Source organism: Mytilus edulis, chromosome 12 (genome assembly GCF_963676685.1).
Source record: "Mytilus edulis chromosome 12, xbMytEdul2.2, whole genome shotgun sequence".
NCBI lineage: Eukaryota > Metazoa > Mollusca > Bivalvia > Mytilida > Mytilidae > Mytilus > Mytilus edulis.
This window is the reverse complement of record NC_092355.1, coordinates 25,584-44,107: the sequence shown is the minus strand read 5'-3', so window position 1 is coordinate 44,107 and position 18,524 is coordinate 25,584. Positions and strand designations below refer to the sequence as shown.

Genomic DNA, 18,524 nt, shown 5'->3' with positions numbered 1-18,524 from the left:
TCAGTTTTTATGATTGACATTTAGTTAAATATACATTTGATCTTTAATCAAGCCAACAAATTTCCCAGATCTTCCCACATAATTGGGAAAAATATATCAAGAAGATCGATGCACACGTAAAAATACATTTGATCAAGCCCACAAAACTTCCCAGATCCTCCCTCATTATTGGGGAAAATATTTCAAGAAGATGCACATGACAGTCATGTGATGATGATGATGTTGATTGATGGCTGCTTAACTTTCAATTTCAAATCAATATTCATATTCAGGACAAGAACATGTAAGTGTATACATGAATATTATCCCTGCTTTATCAGGAGCCTGTTATTCAGTGGTTGTCTTTTCAACAGTTTATATGTAACATATAGGGGAAATTCCCCTAATTGCGGACAGCGGCAATATGCGGACGGAAAACGAATTTCACACTTTTCAATAAAATTATGAAAAAAATAAATAAAATAGATATATGAAAAAAGGTGTTTTTGTTTTTTATTGACACTCTATTTTGTTGCAATGAGGATATCCTGTTTATCACTTGCGATTTACTTTCATGTCATGTGATTGAAAGTACATTCTATAAATAGCTTATGTCAACAAGTTTGAAACCCGGGAAATTTTGAAAAAGATCTAAAGTCATCGTGTCAGAGTCAATATTCAGTTATTCATGTAAGTATGGTTATTTATGTGTTGAAAAGAAATAAGTATTACGTATTATATCTACGGGCACATTTTTGTTTACTATTGTTACTGATTTGTTTAAATATGATTACAAAAATACGAAAAAAACAAGTGTCCGCATTTACACTACCGAAAATATTATGATAGCTGAAATGCGGACACACGATATTTTGGACATATTACACGTGTAGTGGTGCAATGCCAATACCATGATGTGGATCATAAGCAAAATTCTCTAAGTATAATACATACAGAAATAATGCGAATCCGATATATATCAATAAAGTGTTGATTTGTTTTTATTTCATTCTGCATATTACGAATATTATGCGTTTACCAGTCTGATTTTCACTCCAATTGCACCCATCTTCACTAGGTCAAAAACTGAAAAACATCCTCCTCAAAACCGGCGATTTTTGAAGTCAGTCTATTTCTCTCTCTTTACAGAATGTCTACATGTTTAGGACTTTTTGCAAGAGCAAATGGAATGAAATCAAATGTACCTAAAATCGTTGCCAAAATGAAATTGCAACAATGTCTCGTAGACGAGTGGCTATTTGACAATGACAGGGATGATTCCACTATATAGTTTAGGGCCGCTTAACGGCCCTTAAATCGGCCAGCGGCCCCAAAAAAATGTTTGTCCATATAAATTCCCAATTCAGGAAAATAAAACAAAAATCGGTATTTCCGGAAAAGTTTCCGTCACCGATTACGGCAACTATAATTTTTCATAGTTTGTCGTCAAAACATAGTAAAATCCAGATAAAAATGCTGACTATGATCGCATTTTATTAACAACGATTTAATTATTTCAACATGAGGTAAACAATTTTAGCAGCCGGATTCAATTGAAGTTAAAATGTTATGAGAGTATGTGGTCTCGTAAAAGTAGATCGCTCAGCAGGTTGATAAAAAATATGCTTTTTGTCAAAATGGGTGTCAAAACAGACCTCGGCAAAGAGCAAATTTTATAGAACATTGATGAATGAATTTGAATGGTAAAAGCAGATCGCCCAGCAGAGCCGGTTATGTTGATTAAAACTTGTTTTGTAAAAGAAATTATTTTATATTTTGCTCTTTTTTCCGCAAAAGACAAAAGTTTGAGTGTTTTTGAAAATAATGTTGATGATAGACCATTCATGAAATGAGCCCCCCCCCCCCCCCCCCCCCCCCCCTGAAATACGATGTCATCATTATGGAACTGTTTCAAATGATATGAAAATGATCCAAATAATTTTAAAGTTCACTGGTTCAATTGCTTTAAATAACTTATCAATTAAGCATAAAAATGTATATATATATACTTTTGTAATTGCTTTTCTTAATTCAACAATTGGCCAGTTCTATTTGAAATAATATGGCAGGCCGTTTTGCTATTTAATCTAACTTCAAGATATCTCATAAACTTTATAAGATATCTTATATAGTTCACGAGATATCTGAAATAATTTATGAGATGTCTTATACATGTAGTTTATAAGATATCTCATATAATTTTCTTAATATGATATCCAATGAACTATATAAGATATCTTATACAAAACATATTTATAACATATTTCATATACTTTAAAACATCTTAAATAAATCTTATATATTATATGAGATATCATATATATTATGAGATAATTTGAAATTCGAATAAATAGCTAAAGGGCCTGCCATAGGTTTATGTTAGCTGGTACTTGTGGTATATATGTTTTTTGTAATAGGCCTCGTTTACCAAAGTTAAGATGATAGTGCATCATATATGCAATGATATTCATGTATTACAACTTCCCTGGTCTGAATCCAATAATTTCTTCAATCAGTGTACAGAAGAAATTAACTTAATATTCATTTTCCGTTTTTACAGGAAAATGATATATTATTTCGTCTTATATTGTATGCATAAAAAATTCCCAATTGGGATAAAAATTCCCAATTTGATATTCAAGGGACCCATTTGTAAACACCTGGAATCATCCCTGCAATGATGCTGTTTGCTGTTTATTCAAGAAATTATTATATTTATCAAAACATGTACATGTATCAACACTATTGTGCGAAATTATTGAAAGGGATAAGGATAATGAACTCAGCAGCATTGTGTTTATTGCTAGACAAAAACCAAAACTAAACCAAAAAATTGGAAATGAAGATGCAATAATCACAGTCAGCCGGGCCTTCAATGAGGAGTGTCACCGGGGGCCTTATTCATATTAATGCTGTCTCTTTTCATATCTAGGATAAAAATTCCCTGATTTTTTAAATATAAAAATCAAGCTTTTAAAAGGCATCTTATCCTCTAGGACTACTATACCTGATTTTTAAGCGATTAGGAAATTAAAGATATAGAAACGAATATTAAGCGGTTTCAAATTGAAAACTATCACCATACTATGTATATTTGCGTGTAGGCATCTTGGAAGACAATATCACAATGGAATTTGTCAGCACTAACAAAATTCTGCTTCTTATATCATTTAATGATTAACGTGGTTTGAGACATTGAACTTTTTAATCTGATTTTTTTCACCTTTCCACGTGTATTACTTATGGGTATAAAACCATTCTCAGACATACTTTAAGATGCCATGAAAGGGTATTCATGAAAGGTAAAATCGTATATATATACATAGTAATTTCGTTTTGAATAGCAAGAGTTGTTAAAAAAATAAGTGTCCGCAATTTGAAGACAAGGTGTCCGTATTTTAACTCCCTCTGTCCGTATTTACACGACTGGGCATTTCCGCGGGTTTTAAGTATTTTAAATCTACCAATCAAGAGAGGTGACATAAAAATGCGGGAAATAGTCCATTTGATACCCCTCTATCCTTTCCTGTCAAGTGCAACCATCAGTATGTCTGCATTTCACCTCTACGGTATCCCAACTTCCGAATTTTAAAAAGTGTCCGCAATTAGGCAAATTTCCCCTATTTGTTTTTCGTTCATTTTTTTTTTTGATGTACTGTAAATGAGGCTGTTAGTTTTCTCGTTTGAATTGTTTTACATTATCATTTCGGGGCCTTTTAAAGCTGACTTTGCTGGACAGTATGGGCTTTGCTCATTGTTGAAGGCCGTACGGTGACCTATAGTCATTAACTTCTATGTCATTTTGGTCTCTTGTTGAGAGTTGTCTCATTGGCAATCATATCACATCTTCTTTTTTTATATTTGTAGACTGACATGCTGAGCAGGATTTTTGTAACATGCTAGTTCACAAGGTAACAGGAAGACACTTGACCTTATCGGGATCCATTATTTCTGACTCGGATCCAAACACTCAGTCTTTGCTGTTATTCCTCAAAATGTTGTTAACTAAGTTGTGAAGCAACAAATACTAAATTTTTAATACTTTTGCCACATCAAATTTAAGCAATAGAGAAATGATATCCCAAACCAGAATTAATTATATCCATATGACATTCTTACACTGCTTTAAAGGTGTTATCAAGGACAGCTAGGCATTGTAACATTCTTATATAATCTATTATTATTAACAAATTAATAGACCAAAGAATCAGAACAAAAGAAAAGACTCCTTGAACTTGTCAGTAAAATCACTCCCATTGTATTTCATATAAACAATGGCAAGTAAACCTGTCAAAATATGGGTGGACCCAATAGTGTATTTAAGGGGGCCGGGAACAATGAAAATATTATTGTATAGTATTTGTTTCATATGAGCACTAGCCATAGATGGATCCAGTTTGAAAAATTTGGTTGATTAATATAGGGAATCTCTGAAGCATAACTGGAAGCCCCCTTCCCCCTCCTTAATTAGGGCAGTCAGTGGACACCTTGTTATAAAAACCCGCCACTGCTCAGCACATTGTTGTTTATATACCCTACAGTATATCATATGTACATAGGGCAATTCTAATAACAACATTTCTGTAAAGTTTTAAAAATTCTATCAATCTCAGGTTTACTCAGTGGGTCTACGTATAACCACTTTTTTGTTACCAATGATAATATCATAATGAAAAGTTTTACACATGCAATTTGTACAAATTCCTCAACTAACCCATAACAAGTCATCTTCTACACAGTGCCTGTGGTAGTCTTATATGTCACTTTTATATTCCTCCTTTCAGAAGGAACACCACCATGACAGGACTTACGTCTTTTGTAGTTAAACTAATTAATGAGTACTTAATACTAAGTGCATACTGCTAGACACTGCCTGATACAGGTCTTATTCTCTCGTCACTTTTATACAAAACTATTCTTATCTTTCAAGTCAGAATACAACATGTGACAGAGAGAGTATTTTAAATACCTTGGTATATGTAATTACAATAGATCTAATATAAGATATATCTATTGTTTGTGTCTGTCTATGGTTCATTAACTACACAATGGTCTACACATGCATTGCATGGTACTATAACAATACCACTTTACAATAATAATCTATTGTTCTTTTCCACTCTATTTATCCAAATTAGTTTAATTATACCAAAAAATGCACTGACTAGGTCACAATGTTTCTTTTTTAGGTCTATTATAAAATAAAGGTAGTTTGGTTATCTAAGCTTGACAAAGACAATATACATATGCAAGGTTGTCATAATAAGTTTTAAAAAAACCTCTAAAAAACATATATTATAACTTTAATAAATTGTTCTAAATTAACATGAATAAATTTTTGTCACCTAACTGTCTGTGGTTGTAGAATTTAATTTAGGAACACTCAGGCCACCTAAAATCTATACAAATATGAACAGTTCTGACTATGAGGGCACATTCTTTTTTCAAATTACTTGTAAATATTCTGTTTTATAAGCAATCATGTAAAGGTTGCCTGCCAGAGGAGACATTGTGAATGTCCTCATGTCTTAAGGTCTCAACATTATGTAGAAAATAGTCTAGATTTCTACCAATATGGTTTGTATAAAAAGAAGATGTGGTATGATTGCCAATGAGAAACTTTCCACAAGAGACCAAATGACACAGAAATTAACAGTTATATATATAGGTAGACCATCCAGATGTTCTCATGCATTAAATCATCAAAATTATGAGGAGAGTTAAAGATTTCTATCTTTAGGTCCAGTTAACAGACATTATATAGAATCCTATCTGCTGCCTTAATTGGTACCTGGTGAACAATTTTTTTGTATGAAGAAAATGATGAAGATTTCTGTATATTTGACTAATTCAGGGACAGAGACAGTGTAGATGTCACCTTCCCTTAAGACATTAAGACACTAACATCATGAAGAAAGTTACAAACATTTCTGTATATTTGACTAATTCAGGGACAGAGACAGTGTAGATGTCACCTTACCTTAAGACATTAAGACACTAATATCATGAAGAAAGTTACAAACATTTCTGTATATTTGACTAATTCAGGGACAGAGACAGTGTAGATGTCACCTTACCTTAAGACATTAAGACACTAACATCATGAAGAAAGTTATAAACATTTCTGCACATATGGTTTAACCAGTTATATATATCCACATGGCTTACAGAAAAAACTATAATGAAGAAAGATTTCTGCACTTATAGTATTAAAGGACCATTCAGGAATTTTAGAGGTAGATGTCCTCATGCCTTATGGGTCCAACATAAGAATGTTACACAGGTTTATGCATATAGTGTAGGACCAACCAATTAAGAGAAAATGTAAATGTTATCATGTCTTACAGTGTCACAAATTAAGAGTTGGGCTCATTCATAACCATGATGGGCTTAATTTTTCATTAATTCTTTCTTTGAACAAAAAAAATCCTGCTGTTGTTATATAAAAGATATCTTATTCTTAGCTGGCTGCATCAGTATATATAATGTTTAAAATACTGGGAAATTGTGTTTTAGCTGAGTTCTGGGAACTTTTGTTTTCTTACTTTTTAAACTACTTGGTGTTTATAATGATTGTCTGAGATCTAGGTAAACACTACATACATATAATTGTTTTTAAAAGTTGTTTACTTTTAACATTGAGTTGTTTGTATTGTAGTAGAATCTACAGAAGTATAGATTACATACACTTGCACGATTAAACAGGTTTTTTATACTGAGAAATCATTGATCATTATGGAATACAAATTCTTGTGATTTTTTTGGAGGGGTGTGGTTAGGGAAAAAAAATTTAATCATTTTAGTGAATTTAAAGGGAGCAAATGTTGAGACCTAAATGAATAAGAGATTCTGAACATAATTTTAAATCCTCACAAAAAATATAAACACCAATAGTTGTGCAGAAACTGTCTTGATTCATTCTCAATGTAGTTTATTCAATTATAATACCATTTAAACATGTGTATTACAAAACAAGGTAATGTACTATTGTATTGATCTATATCAAAATAACTTCAAAAATATAAGAGAAAATCATTTTCTATATCACATAGGGTAAGCAAAACACAGAAAGTCACTAGAGTTATCTCCCATATACCTGATTTATAAAACAGGAAAGATAACTCTAGTTTTCATTGTTTGTCTGAACTTTGATGCATTACCCCAATGAGAACTCAATATTGCTTTCTTATTCTTATAATCATCAATGACTAATCCAGGTTGGAGCGTAAAGGGAATACAATTTGTTTTAAATGCAAACTTTTTAGTTAAATATCATGTTCCTTAACTATATATTTATTTAATTTTTCAGCATAAAATGAGTTCACAATTTTAAACATACACAGTTTAGCTAGGTATATTATTAATTACAAAATAAACAGTTATGAAACCCTGCAGTCGTACAACTTTTTTCTACTTTCTGTTTGATGTTTTTCCAAGGCCACACCACTTCCAGTAAACATGATATCATTTCACTTTCCTTGTAAGATGTCTCAAAAAAAAATGCAATGTTTTGTTTTAATCTCAATATATGTTTCAATCCAGCATAAACTTTTATTCAATCAGAAAAAAAATTGAATCCAGAAAAAATGGACTATTTTTATTTCACAACTGGTTTTGAAATACAAGACTGGTACCATTACTTACCTACTATTATTACATTACTCCAATCATTTACTTGTTTTATTATCAAGCCACTAATTCATGGTTCAAAATTTCAGGCACTTATAGCCATTCTGTCTGATGTTAATGAAGTGACAGTCATTCCAAGTTAAAAAAAACTTAAGCCTGGCTTTTACCCAAGTACTTTACAGCTACATGTATGCATATTAACTATTTTGTGTGTAATATGCAATACTTTCTTTTATATTCTTCCTGACCTGGCAGAGTTCTAACCCAATAAAATATTATCACTTAGTTTGGCTACATAGCTGCAATGTGACTGAGGGAACTGTTTTGTGTCTAACATTACAACTTTAGAACTTGTCTTCAGTTTAAAGAACTAAGATTTATAGAAATCATTGACAATCAATATAACAACATTATTCCTGGTGTATCATATGGCTTCACAGACCTGGTGTATCAAGTCGCTTCACAGACCTGGTGTATCATATCGCTTCACAGACCTCAGGTGTATCATATCCCTTCACAGACCTGGTGTATCATATCCCTTCACAGACCTGGTGTATCATATCCCTTCACAGACCTGGTGTATCATGTTGCTTCACAGACTGATGAAATATAAATGAAATGACAGACAAAGGACACTAATCAATGAAACTTTAAAAGACACTTTACTTCACGTCTTAAAACCACTAAAACAGGAGATACACTGAGAGGAAATGGAATAGTCAAAATGTGAGATCATTGGTTCTTGAAGCTAAGTATTGAAGTCTGATATGGTACTTAATGTAAACCTGAAAATACAGTGCTTTCAGAGGCACAGGGTTGAGGTCTGATATGGTACTTACTGTGTACAATGAAAGAGCAATGTTTCATGAGGCTCATGGTTGAGGTCTGATATAGTACCTACTGTGTACATGAAGGAACATTGGTTCATGAACCTCAGGGTTGAGGTCTGATATGGTACTTACTGTGTACATGGAAGAACATTGATTCTTGAGGCTCAGGGTTGAGGTCTGATATGGTATGTACTGTGTACATGGAAGAACATTGATTCTTGAGGCTCAGGGTTGAGGTCTGATATGGTACTTACTGTGTTGGTTCTTGAGGCTCAGGGTTTAGGTCTGATATGGTACTTACTGTGTACATGGAAGAACAGGGGTTCTGGAGGTAGATCATTAAACCATTTGAATCTTGGTGTTGCAAACAATGGACCACAATCACTAGGCCAGAATGGTCCATCTTGGTCCCGTTCAACTCCATAACGGTCCTTATATTTCCCATTCTCATTTCTAAAATTATTGCCTTGTCCATTTAAATTGGCAAGAAAACCATGTTTAGTATAAAACTGTCTCTGTATCTGTGTTAGTGAAGGATACTTGTCAAAGCTTTGTCTTAAGTCCTTCACTCCTTCAGATAGACTAGATAGACCAAAGACTCCAGGAAACTCAGCCTGATTGGACCGTGAGAGACCATCCTGGAATACGTAATCTACAGGCGGAGTAGGCTGGATATAATTCATTCTCATTAACCTTTGAACTTGTCTCTTAGCCTGTAACGCTCGCCATTTTCTGGATTTTAAAACATCACGATTGCTACCAGCTAATCCAAACACGATATGAGAATTAAGTTCATTTAAAGTCTGACTAGATTTACGATCTTGTCTGTTGTGATCTGCCTTCTTAGCACGTTCTAGGGGGGGAGTCTCGAGAGCCTCTCTCACACGCTGTTCTAACTCCTCCTCCATCTGTATTCTTATTGATTCCCGCCATGATGGAGATGGATCTGAAAAAAAACAATATTAGACATATTATCTTCATTGTTGTGTTAGGAACTAGAAGAACCATGCAATGTTAATATTATTTATCAACTATATGGTTGGATTGGAACTGAAAAGAACAAATATTAACATACTATCATATAAAGGGGGGACATCCGTTGGTGACCTTGTGCTGTTTTCTGCTCTCTAATTGTGTTGTTGTCTTTTGACAAATTCCCGGGTTTCTTTCTCTATTTTATTTAAAATTTTGATACTGCTTAATAGAAAGTTAAAACAACATCAATTAGGCAATAAAAATACACATATTTTTATGCCCCACCTACGAAAGTAGGTGGGCATTATGTTTTCTCAGGTCTGTGTGTTCCTTCATTTGTCCGTTCGTTTGTGCGTCTGTCCCGCTCTAGGTTAAAGTTTTTGGTCAAGGTAGTTTTTAATGAAGCTGAAGTCCAATTAACTTGAAACTTGGTACACATGTTCCTTATGATATGATCTTTATAATTTTGAAGCCAAAATAGACTTTTGACCCCTATTTCACGGTCCACTGAACATAGAAAATGAAAGTGCGAGTTTCAGGTTAAAGATTTTAATCAAGGTTGTTTTTGATGAAGTTGAAGTCCAATCAACTTGAAACTTAGTACACATGTTCCTTATGGTATGATCTTTCTAATTTTAATGCCAAATTAGATTTTTAACCCAATGTTACGGTCCATTGAAGATGGAAAATGATGGTGGGGCATCCGTGTACTTTGGACACATTCTTGTTTTTATTTCAGCCTTATTGATGAACTCTCCATGCTAAGACTATCTTCACAAAATTATTAAGTGTTCATTTGGTTCTTTTAGACAGAAGTAAATATCCTGATTTCTTATGCTTGAGATCCAATTTCTAAATTAAGCACTTTTTAATATCACAGTACTTTTTGAAGTGAAAGAGTATTTAATATACACAACACACCTTCTTGTTAATAGTCATGAAAAGTTTCATCTACTGAACTCATCTACTAGGGGTGTGAAAGTAGGAGATGGAATGTTTACAAGGTGAAGTAATGCTAAGTACTGCACCAAAATTAAAGATTCTTAGAACAAGAATGTGTCCTCAGTACACGAATGCCCCACTCGCACTATCATTTTCCATGTTCAGTGGACCGTGAAATTGGGGTAAAAACTCTAATTTGGCATTAAAATTAGAAAGATCATATCATAGGGGACATGTGTACTAAGTTTGAGTCGATTGGACTTAAACTTCATCAAAAACTACCTTGACCAAAAACTTTAACCTGAAGCGGGACAGACGGACGGACGGACGCACGCACAGACCAGAAAACATAATGCCCCTCTACTATCGTAGGTGGGGCATAAAAATAGTTGTCTATAAGTAATGCTCTATATTTTGGACATTCAGCTAGAATAGTGGTTTTGGAGTTATAAATGCTCTGTATTTTGGATGTTTAGCTAGAATAAGGGTTTTTAAGTAATGCTCTATATTTGAAGAGTTTAGCTGAAATAGTAGTTTCTGAGTAAGGCCAATTAAAATTAATTGATAGATTTTCATCCCCGCCCGCCCCTCTGAAATCGTCCAGCCCTGATTTTTTTTATTTTGAAAAATTTACGATTTCCGGATTTGTTCATCTCCATTTCCGGTAACCGTCAAACATTTTGTTTCCTTTCAGACTTCCTGTTTCAAATTTCGGTTTTCGTATTACTTCGAGTAATTAAAAAAGATTCTGCAGCTCTACGATGACAAAATCGTCTACCGAGAATAGAGATTGATTTCAAGAAGGGCATGAAATAATCGGGTTACAAGTTATACGCTGTGTCCAAGATGGCAAATCGCGGTATGACACAAATTTCTGTGATTAAGAATACCGTGGATTTTTTTATTGATAAAATGACTTTGTGGCAGGAATTGTGAACTGTGAATTATACCCAATTTAAAGAGCTCGAATCGTGGAACACATTCGTACAAAACCATAACTGTATAAATAAAATGATGCAAGCACAAACTTGTTAGATTTATGACAGTACAATTGAGTTCAAAAAGTCGGCAAACATACACTTAGATTTACCCATGGCTTTTTTAATGACAAACAGCACAAACACCTTCTGTCCCAATACCCTTAATAGAGCCATTAAACATCTTCTCTTTTTTGGTTAAGTTCATGTTTTACATATTAATTATATTTGCATCTATAAGAAGAATCATAAAAGCACCAACCCCTTCGTTTTCAAAACAGTTTCATTTTATTCTGAACTCGTAATTCTTTAGTTGCATATTTGTTTCATTTTATGGAGACAAAAAAATGGTCGCTTAAAAAGACACTAAATTTGGTGAAGATAGTCTAACTGAAGGGAGCATTCTTCTTTTATGTTTTTGCTGTTAAGGCTTCTTAACAGCTATTACATGTAGAACAGTGGTTGCCAATTAGAGATTTTTATTCATGTTAAGATTTGAAATATTATGTACCATTCCTTATATGTATATACATAATATAAACTTATTATTACTCTTGCATATTTGAAGAACACGTCACAAGAGGGTTTCATAAGAAATAAAAATCAAAAAGTAAAATCCTCCCACCCGCCCCATTTTTTTCAAAAATTTGGATGAAAATCTACTAATTAATTTTAGTTGGCCTAATGGCTATTATAATGTTCTAATTTTGGATATTTAAGTAGAATAGTGGTCTTTAAGAGTAATGCCTATGTCTTACTTTTAGGTAGAATATTCGTCTTAAAGTAGCATTTCATATTTTGGATGTTTAGATAAAATTAAGTGAGTACTTTATTTTGACTGTTTCAACATCTACTACATTAAATTGGGAAATTAACCCTGAAGTAGTCAGAATGATTACTCAGTAGAAATTATGGTAGCTTACCGTTTCATCAATACAAACGTATCAGCCCAAATACATCTAGCTATAATATCCAAACTAAATAAAACCAATTAAGTTTGTTGTTATTTCATCCAATTATGAATTTATAATCTATACAGGTGTAATATAACTAATAAAAGTCAATACTACAAGCAAATTATTAACGATTTTCTTTATAAAGCAAAAAACAATTCTATATTGTAATATTAATCCATTAATCTCTTATAAATCCACAATTGATTGATTAGACGTCATTTTATAAATCAGATTTATTAAATTTTCTGTCAATATCTTACGCGAGGAATTAATTTGTTGTAAAGGAAAGTGGTACTTTAATCATGTATTGGGTTCAACCTGCTTTTCTGGATTAATGTCATCAGAAATGATAAAACACAAACATTTGAAATACATGAAGGATCGATGTATATTGAAAGCCTAAATAACAAAATGTATCATCAAAATTATTGAAATTGTTCTATGGTCAACTTTGCCTCAGGGATTTATCATATATCTTAATAATTTCTTAAATCATATCAATGAAGAGTTGAAGAAAAGTTTGTACAAAATAATGTTATGGTTTATTTTCTAGTCCTGCACAGATTTGTCTCCCTTGGTAGTCTACAATTGTACTGGCATATTTATGGACGATTTTAACAATTTAAGATGAGTATCAATTTATTTAGATGTGGATCAATGGGAGATAACTCATGAAATTTTAGGTATGAAAACATTTAAAGAAATATTGTGTTCTATTGTTCGCTTTAATTAAAGAAGAAAGTTTTCACTGAGGTCAAAAGTTATATACATGTGGCTTCTGTGTTTCCTAACAAGATTTAAAAAAAATTTAAAATAATACCAGAAATACCAAAAACAAGATGTCAATGACGCTTCAATAAATAAATCATGTTTGTTCTCCATTACCTAATTATTTTGGTGCAGTTTCCAAATGAACACAGTAATAAAACCATGACCTTTTCCCAAATGTTTCATACAATAATTGTAGTTTTAGATGCCAAGGGATTATATATACTTCATTTTTAGAGTATGAAATAAGAACCATAAAAACGTTTTACTTGGCCTGATTATATAACACTAGAATTATTTTATTTTAACATTTAAAATATGATTTTTTTTATTCTTGGCACAATCATAATATCATACCTGAAGATCATATATCTTACTACACATCACTTATCTCATAAAATACATGGATATGTGTCTCAAACAATAGAATGTAATCTTTTTTCTCAAACACATATATATTATTTGATATAAAATTATCTTTGGAGATGATTAATTATCACTATCTTTGGGAAATAAAGTAAAATACATGGAACACATTTTCTTGCAGTACAGGACAAACAAAAAACAGATTAAGAAACCCCTAGCATAACATCTTTTCTGGCAAGACACTCTATCTATTATGCTGGGGGGAAAAAAAGGATCTAACAATCAAAATATGGTCTTCAACGACAGTCTATAAATACAAGATTTATTTTTCAAAGAGAACAAGACATCAGTTTAAGACAAACTGTATCCATGTCTATAGAGAGCAAGGGCAACAAGCATGGTCTATTGTGTGGGATCTAATTAATTAATAATTAATAGAAAAGGTCAAAAGTTAAGCTGTAAAACATATTAACCTATAGGGGTAAATTCAGTAAATAAATATACGTCATCAGGGACCGCCCATTTGGGGGAGAGCTTTCTGTCTAAAAGTGAAGTCATGTGCTCTTCTGATTGGTAGATAATGTTTGTAATAAATATTTTATGGTAGATGGATCAAAACTAGAGTTGAAAAAAATAAAAAAATAAATGCTGAATGTACTATTTTTTTCCCCTACAGGGTTGAAAAGTAATGGGGGTCAGTATAGGAATTCAGTGCGAATCTACACTGTTTGTAAACAAGGCCATGTGAATGCCCAAAAATGCCGCATGACCCTATGTTTTTATTGTTGCAAAAGATAGGGCTACATTTGTACTTTCATGAATGATATATGAAAGTTTTTAATTTCTAAAGGTAAATCAGGTATAAATTTATTTCCACACATAGATTAGCATTAAAGTCAATGGGAGATTTTTTACTGAATTTACCCCTAAACCAGCTCATCTTAAAAGATGATATGCAAATAAGTAGTATGATAGCCAATGAGACATCGAAGTTCAAATGAAATGGATGTAAGCAACTGAAGGCAAGCATATGGCATTGATCCTGTTCATGAATAAGGAAACACCATACCAAATGGTTTGCTATAAAGAGCCCCCAACATGAAAATATAAAACAATTCAATTGAGAAACCAAAGGCCTAATTAATAACAAACAAATTTACACCAAACAAAATATGAACCAACCACAACCACTGAACTTAAATTACAAAGGCTCATGGCTTAGGACAGGCACATAAAAAATGTGGTGTGTTTTGAAACATATTTGTGATATCTACATTCCCAATGTGTTGAATACATGCCTCATTGCATGAACACTTATGTACCTGAAATGCTAAAATCAAAAGTCCATAAAACCATACCCGTAGCCAGGGGGGTTTGGGGGTTCAGACGAACCCCCCCCCCCCCCCTTGAAATCAAATAAGCACTGTTAAAGTCAACGTTTTTTTTCAAATTGTGACTGTTAAAGTCGAGTTCATGAGTCCAACGAACCCCCCTTGGAAATTCCTGGCTACGGGCCTGATAATACATGTAACATTGTGAAATTGTTAACATGTTTACTTATTTTAAGGATTTGATTTGACTTACCAAACAGACAGTTATTATATTCCCAAATAATTCATACTTCAAAATCATTGCCTTTAAGTCTGGTTTTATTGAGTCAATTAATGGGTATTCTTTCACAATAGTATGTCTGTTAAAGTGTTTAATGTTATACACACTAACTTAATGATTGATGTCTGAGGCCTTTCACAAAAATATTTTATTTTTAAATATGATTTAATGGTTGAAAAGTGCAATTAAAGCTGTTAATTGTTGCTACTATTTACAATCAAAATATAATCAGGTGAAATGAAAATGGACATAAAGGAAAGGTTTCTTGAGGGGAAAGAATTAGATACCTAACAGCAAGGGAGAGGTGTTCTGAAGGGGGAAGAGTTAGACACACAAGGGCAAGGGAGCCCTTATTCACAGGAAGGGAGCCACAATGAATTAAAGAAAACTAAATTGTAAATTTTCTTTTTAGATAAAAGCCACGTTGGTTACATTCAATCAATTACTTGAGAAAACAAAAAATAATGAATTAATTTAAAAGATCAATCCCTCAAAGGTACGCCAGATTTTCTTCTCCTAAATACCAAGGTTACAAATCATTTAAAAGGTATAAAGAAATAAAATAAATATACATTAGGCATAGTGCAGTTAAAGAATTGAATGAATTATTTATACAAAAGATTGTCATTATCTCCCTTTAATTGTAGATAATTTCCCACTTATATATATATGTTCAAGAACTCAACATAACTCCAAGTTTTAAACTTTGTGTGTACTATAAGAAGGGGTTCTTATCTGTGTTAGTCCATGTTAAAATCCATCTAAACGTCTTATATTGCTCACATAATTACAAATATATTCAAGTTCAAAGAATTGCTGCACTTAAATGTTTAAGATACAAAACTTTCCTGCACAATAAAAATATTATATGATTACGAAAATTGCAATGGAAAATGTTTTTGTTGAAAAAAAAATTTCATATCAAATTTGATAGTGTATTTGTAGGCAGCATTTTCTGTCATTACAATAATTAATTTGACATTTGTGTAATATTTTACATATGGAGGTAGGATATGTGCTTAACAACATTTGAGATTGATGTAGCATGAGCATTCATTCAACATATACATTTGTTTTATTATAATTTGTATCAAAGACTTTACAGCCTTAACTAATTTCGTAAAAGTGTATGTACATTTTCGCGTTAAGCCATAATTCATCGCCTGGCATAATCCTTGACTGAATTCTTCAGTATTTAGAAGTTTTGTCTCCAGGTGATGGATTTAGGCTGATAATATTTCTGGCCTTTCTTGTTTTTTATATAGGTAAGAGTGTTGGTTTTCAGTTTTGAATGGTTTTACACTAGTCATTTTTGAGGCCTTAATATACTTGCTGTTCAGTGTGAACCAAGGCTCTGTGTTGAAGGCTTGTAACTTTGACCTATAACTTGTAACTTTTTGACATTTCAACTTGGATGTTGAGTTGTCTCATTGGCACTCATACCACATCTTCATATTTATTTTGGATGAACCATTTCCCCAAAAAGTGTTGTTGACAATCTTTGGGTCACCAGTAATAACTTGTGAGCAGCCAGTATGGTTTAATTTTGTCAGAATAAGCTAAAAAAACATTTATTATAAATTATTCACTTGCATGTGAATAATTCGACCTCATTGAATCCGTATTCATGTGAACTTCAATTTAATCCCTTAGCTTGAGATGGATAACACATGAATTGTATGTGTAAAGTAACATATTTAAAGGAAAAGAATGTCAACATTGAAAGTGAACCAAAAGTTAAATCATTTGATTGACTGATTCGATCCACAAAAAAATCAAAAATAAATGTTTATCATCGTTTTTACTTTATAAGGTAAAAACGATGATAAACATTTCTTTTTTCATCTATAATATAAAATTAAAAAGACCTAGAAAAATCCAACAGCACGAGTTTGCTTAATTATTTATATCGATATTTATGTTTACATCCCTTATATGGTCAACGGACGACTTTAGAGGTCAACTCTATGGTTAATTTGATGGCGTCTATCCTAAAATATACACGAAACAAAGCTACGTAATTTAATGCCAGTGCCCTGTTTATTGTTTTTTTTATGCCCCACCTACAATAGTAGAGGGGCATTATGTTTTCTGGTCTGTGGCTCCGTTCGTTCGTTCGTCCGTCTGTCTGTGCGTCTGTCCGTCCGTTCGCTTCAGGTTAAAGTTTTTGGTCAAGGTAGTTTTTGAAGAAGTTGAAGTCCAATCAACTTGAAACTTAGTACACATGTTCCCCATGATATGATCTTTCTAATTTTAATGCCAAATTCTAGTTTTGACCCCAATTTCATGGTCCACTGAACATAGAAAATGATAGTGCGAAGTTCAGGTTAAAGTTTTTGGTCAAGGTAGTTTTTGATGAAGTTAAAGTTACATCAACTTGAAACTTAGTACACATGTTCCCTATGATATGATCTTTCTAATTATAATCCAAATTATAATTTTGACCCCAATTTCACGAAAAATGATAGTGTGAGTGGGGCATCTGTGTACTATGGACACATTCTTGTTTATACTTTTTAAAGTTTGGATAAATGTTTTAGATTGTTTTTGATTAAAATTGGTGAACATGAATTTGACAGCTAGTACCACTTAGATTTTTTAGTTGTTAGGTTGCTTCCTTAATGATGTAATTATAATAAGCAAGTTTCAACTGCTAAAAAAACAAACTTAATGAACTAGGATTGGGCGTCTGCTAACATGTTTAACCCCACCACATTCTGTATGTATGTGCCTTTTCTCCTTTGAATTGTTTTACACGTCAATTTGAAGCCTTTTATAGCAATGCAGTAAAGGCTTTGCTCATTGTTGAAGGCCGTACCGTGACCCATAATTGTTTATTTCTGTGTCATTTTGGTATCTTGTGGAGTGTTGTCCCATTGGCAATCATACCACATCTCCTTCTTTAAATAGATATGCCAAAAAAAAGGGGTATTAGTTGGGTATATGTTACACAGATAAAACTTTGTGGCAGTACCAAGTCAGACTATCTGGTCACTGTGTAGTTCTTAGTTGTTATGCCCACTTATGCCCACCTACGATAGTAGAGGGTCATTATGTTTTCTGGTCTGTGCGTCCGTCCGTCCGTCCGTCCGTCCGTCCGTTCGTTCGTCCGTCCGTTCGTTCGTCCGTCCGTCCGTTCGTTTGTCCGTCTGTCCCGCTTCAGGTTAAAGTTTTTGGTCAAGGTAGTTTTTGATGAAGTTTAAGTCCAATCCACTTCAAACTTAGTACACATGTCCCCTATGATATGATCTTTCTAATTTTAATGCCAAATTAGAGTTTTTGCCCCAATTTCACGGTCCACTGAACATGGAAAATGATAGTGTGAGTGGGGCATTCGTGTACTGAGGACACATTCTTGTTTGTATGTATGTTTTCAGAGGATTTTGATGTTAGTTGCTTATAAAGGTGTTTTCAAATTAAAAAAAAACCTTTAAATTCAATCATTTATGTTTCTAATCCTTAAGCAACCAGAACAACACAAGGGTCAATAT

The 18,524-nt window shown here is 32.8% G+C and overlaps 1 protein-coding gene across 9 annotated transcripts in view; it reads right to left on the bottom strand.

Moving 5' to 3' along the window:
• LOC139499351 (cytosolic carboxypeptidase 2-like) overlaps window positions 1-18,524 on the bottom strand; it is a 123,735-nt gene that overhangs the window by 80,309 nt on the left and 24,902 nt on the right. For 6 of the 9 annotated variants that reach the window (XM_071288025.1, XM_071288027.1, XM_071288022.1 and 3 more), the window contains one exon: window positions 8,740-9,384. In XM_071288025.1, the coding sequence (XP_071144126.1) occupies window positions 8,740-9,384 (645 nt within the window). Of the gene's footprint in view, window positions 1-8,570; window positions 8,702-8,739; window positions 9,385-15,006; window positions 15,150-18,524 lie in introns of those variants that run through there. The other 3 variants (XM_071288034.1, XM_071288024.1, XM_071288032.1) reach the window with 3 other exon arrangements.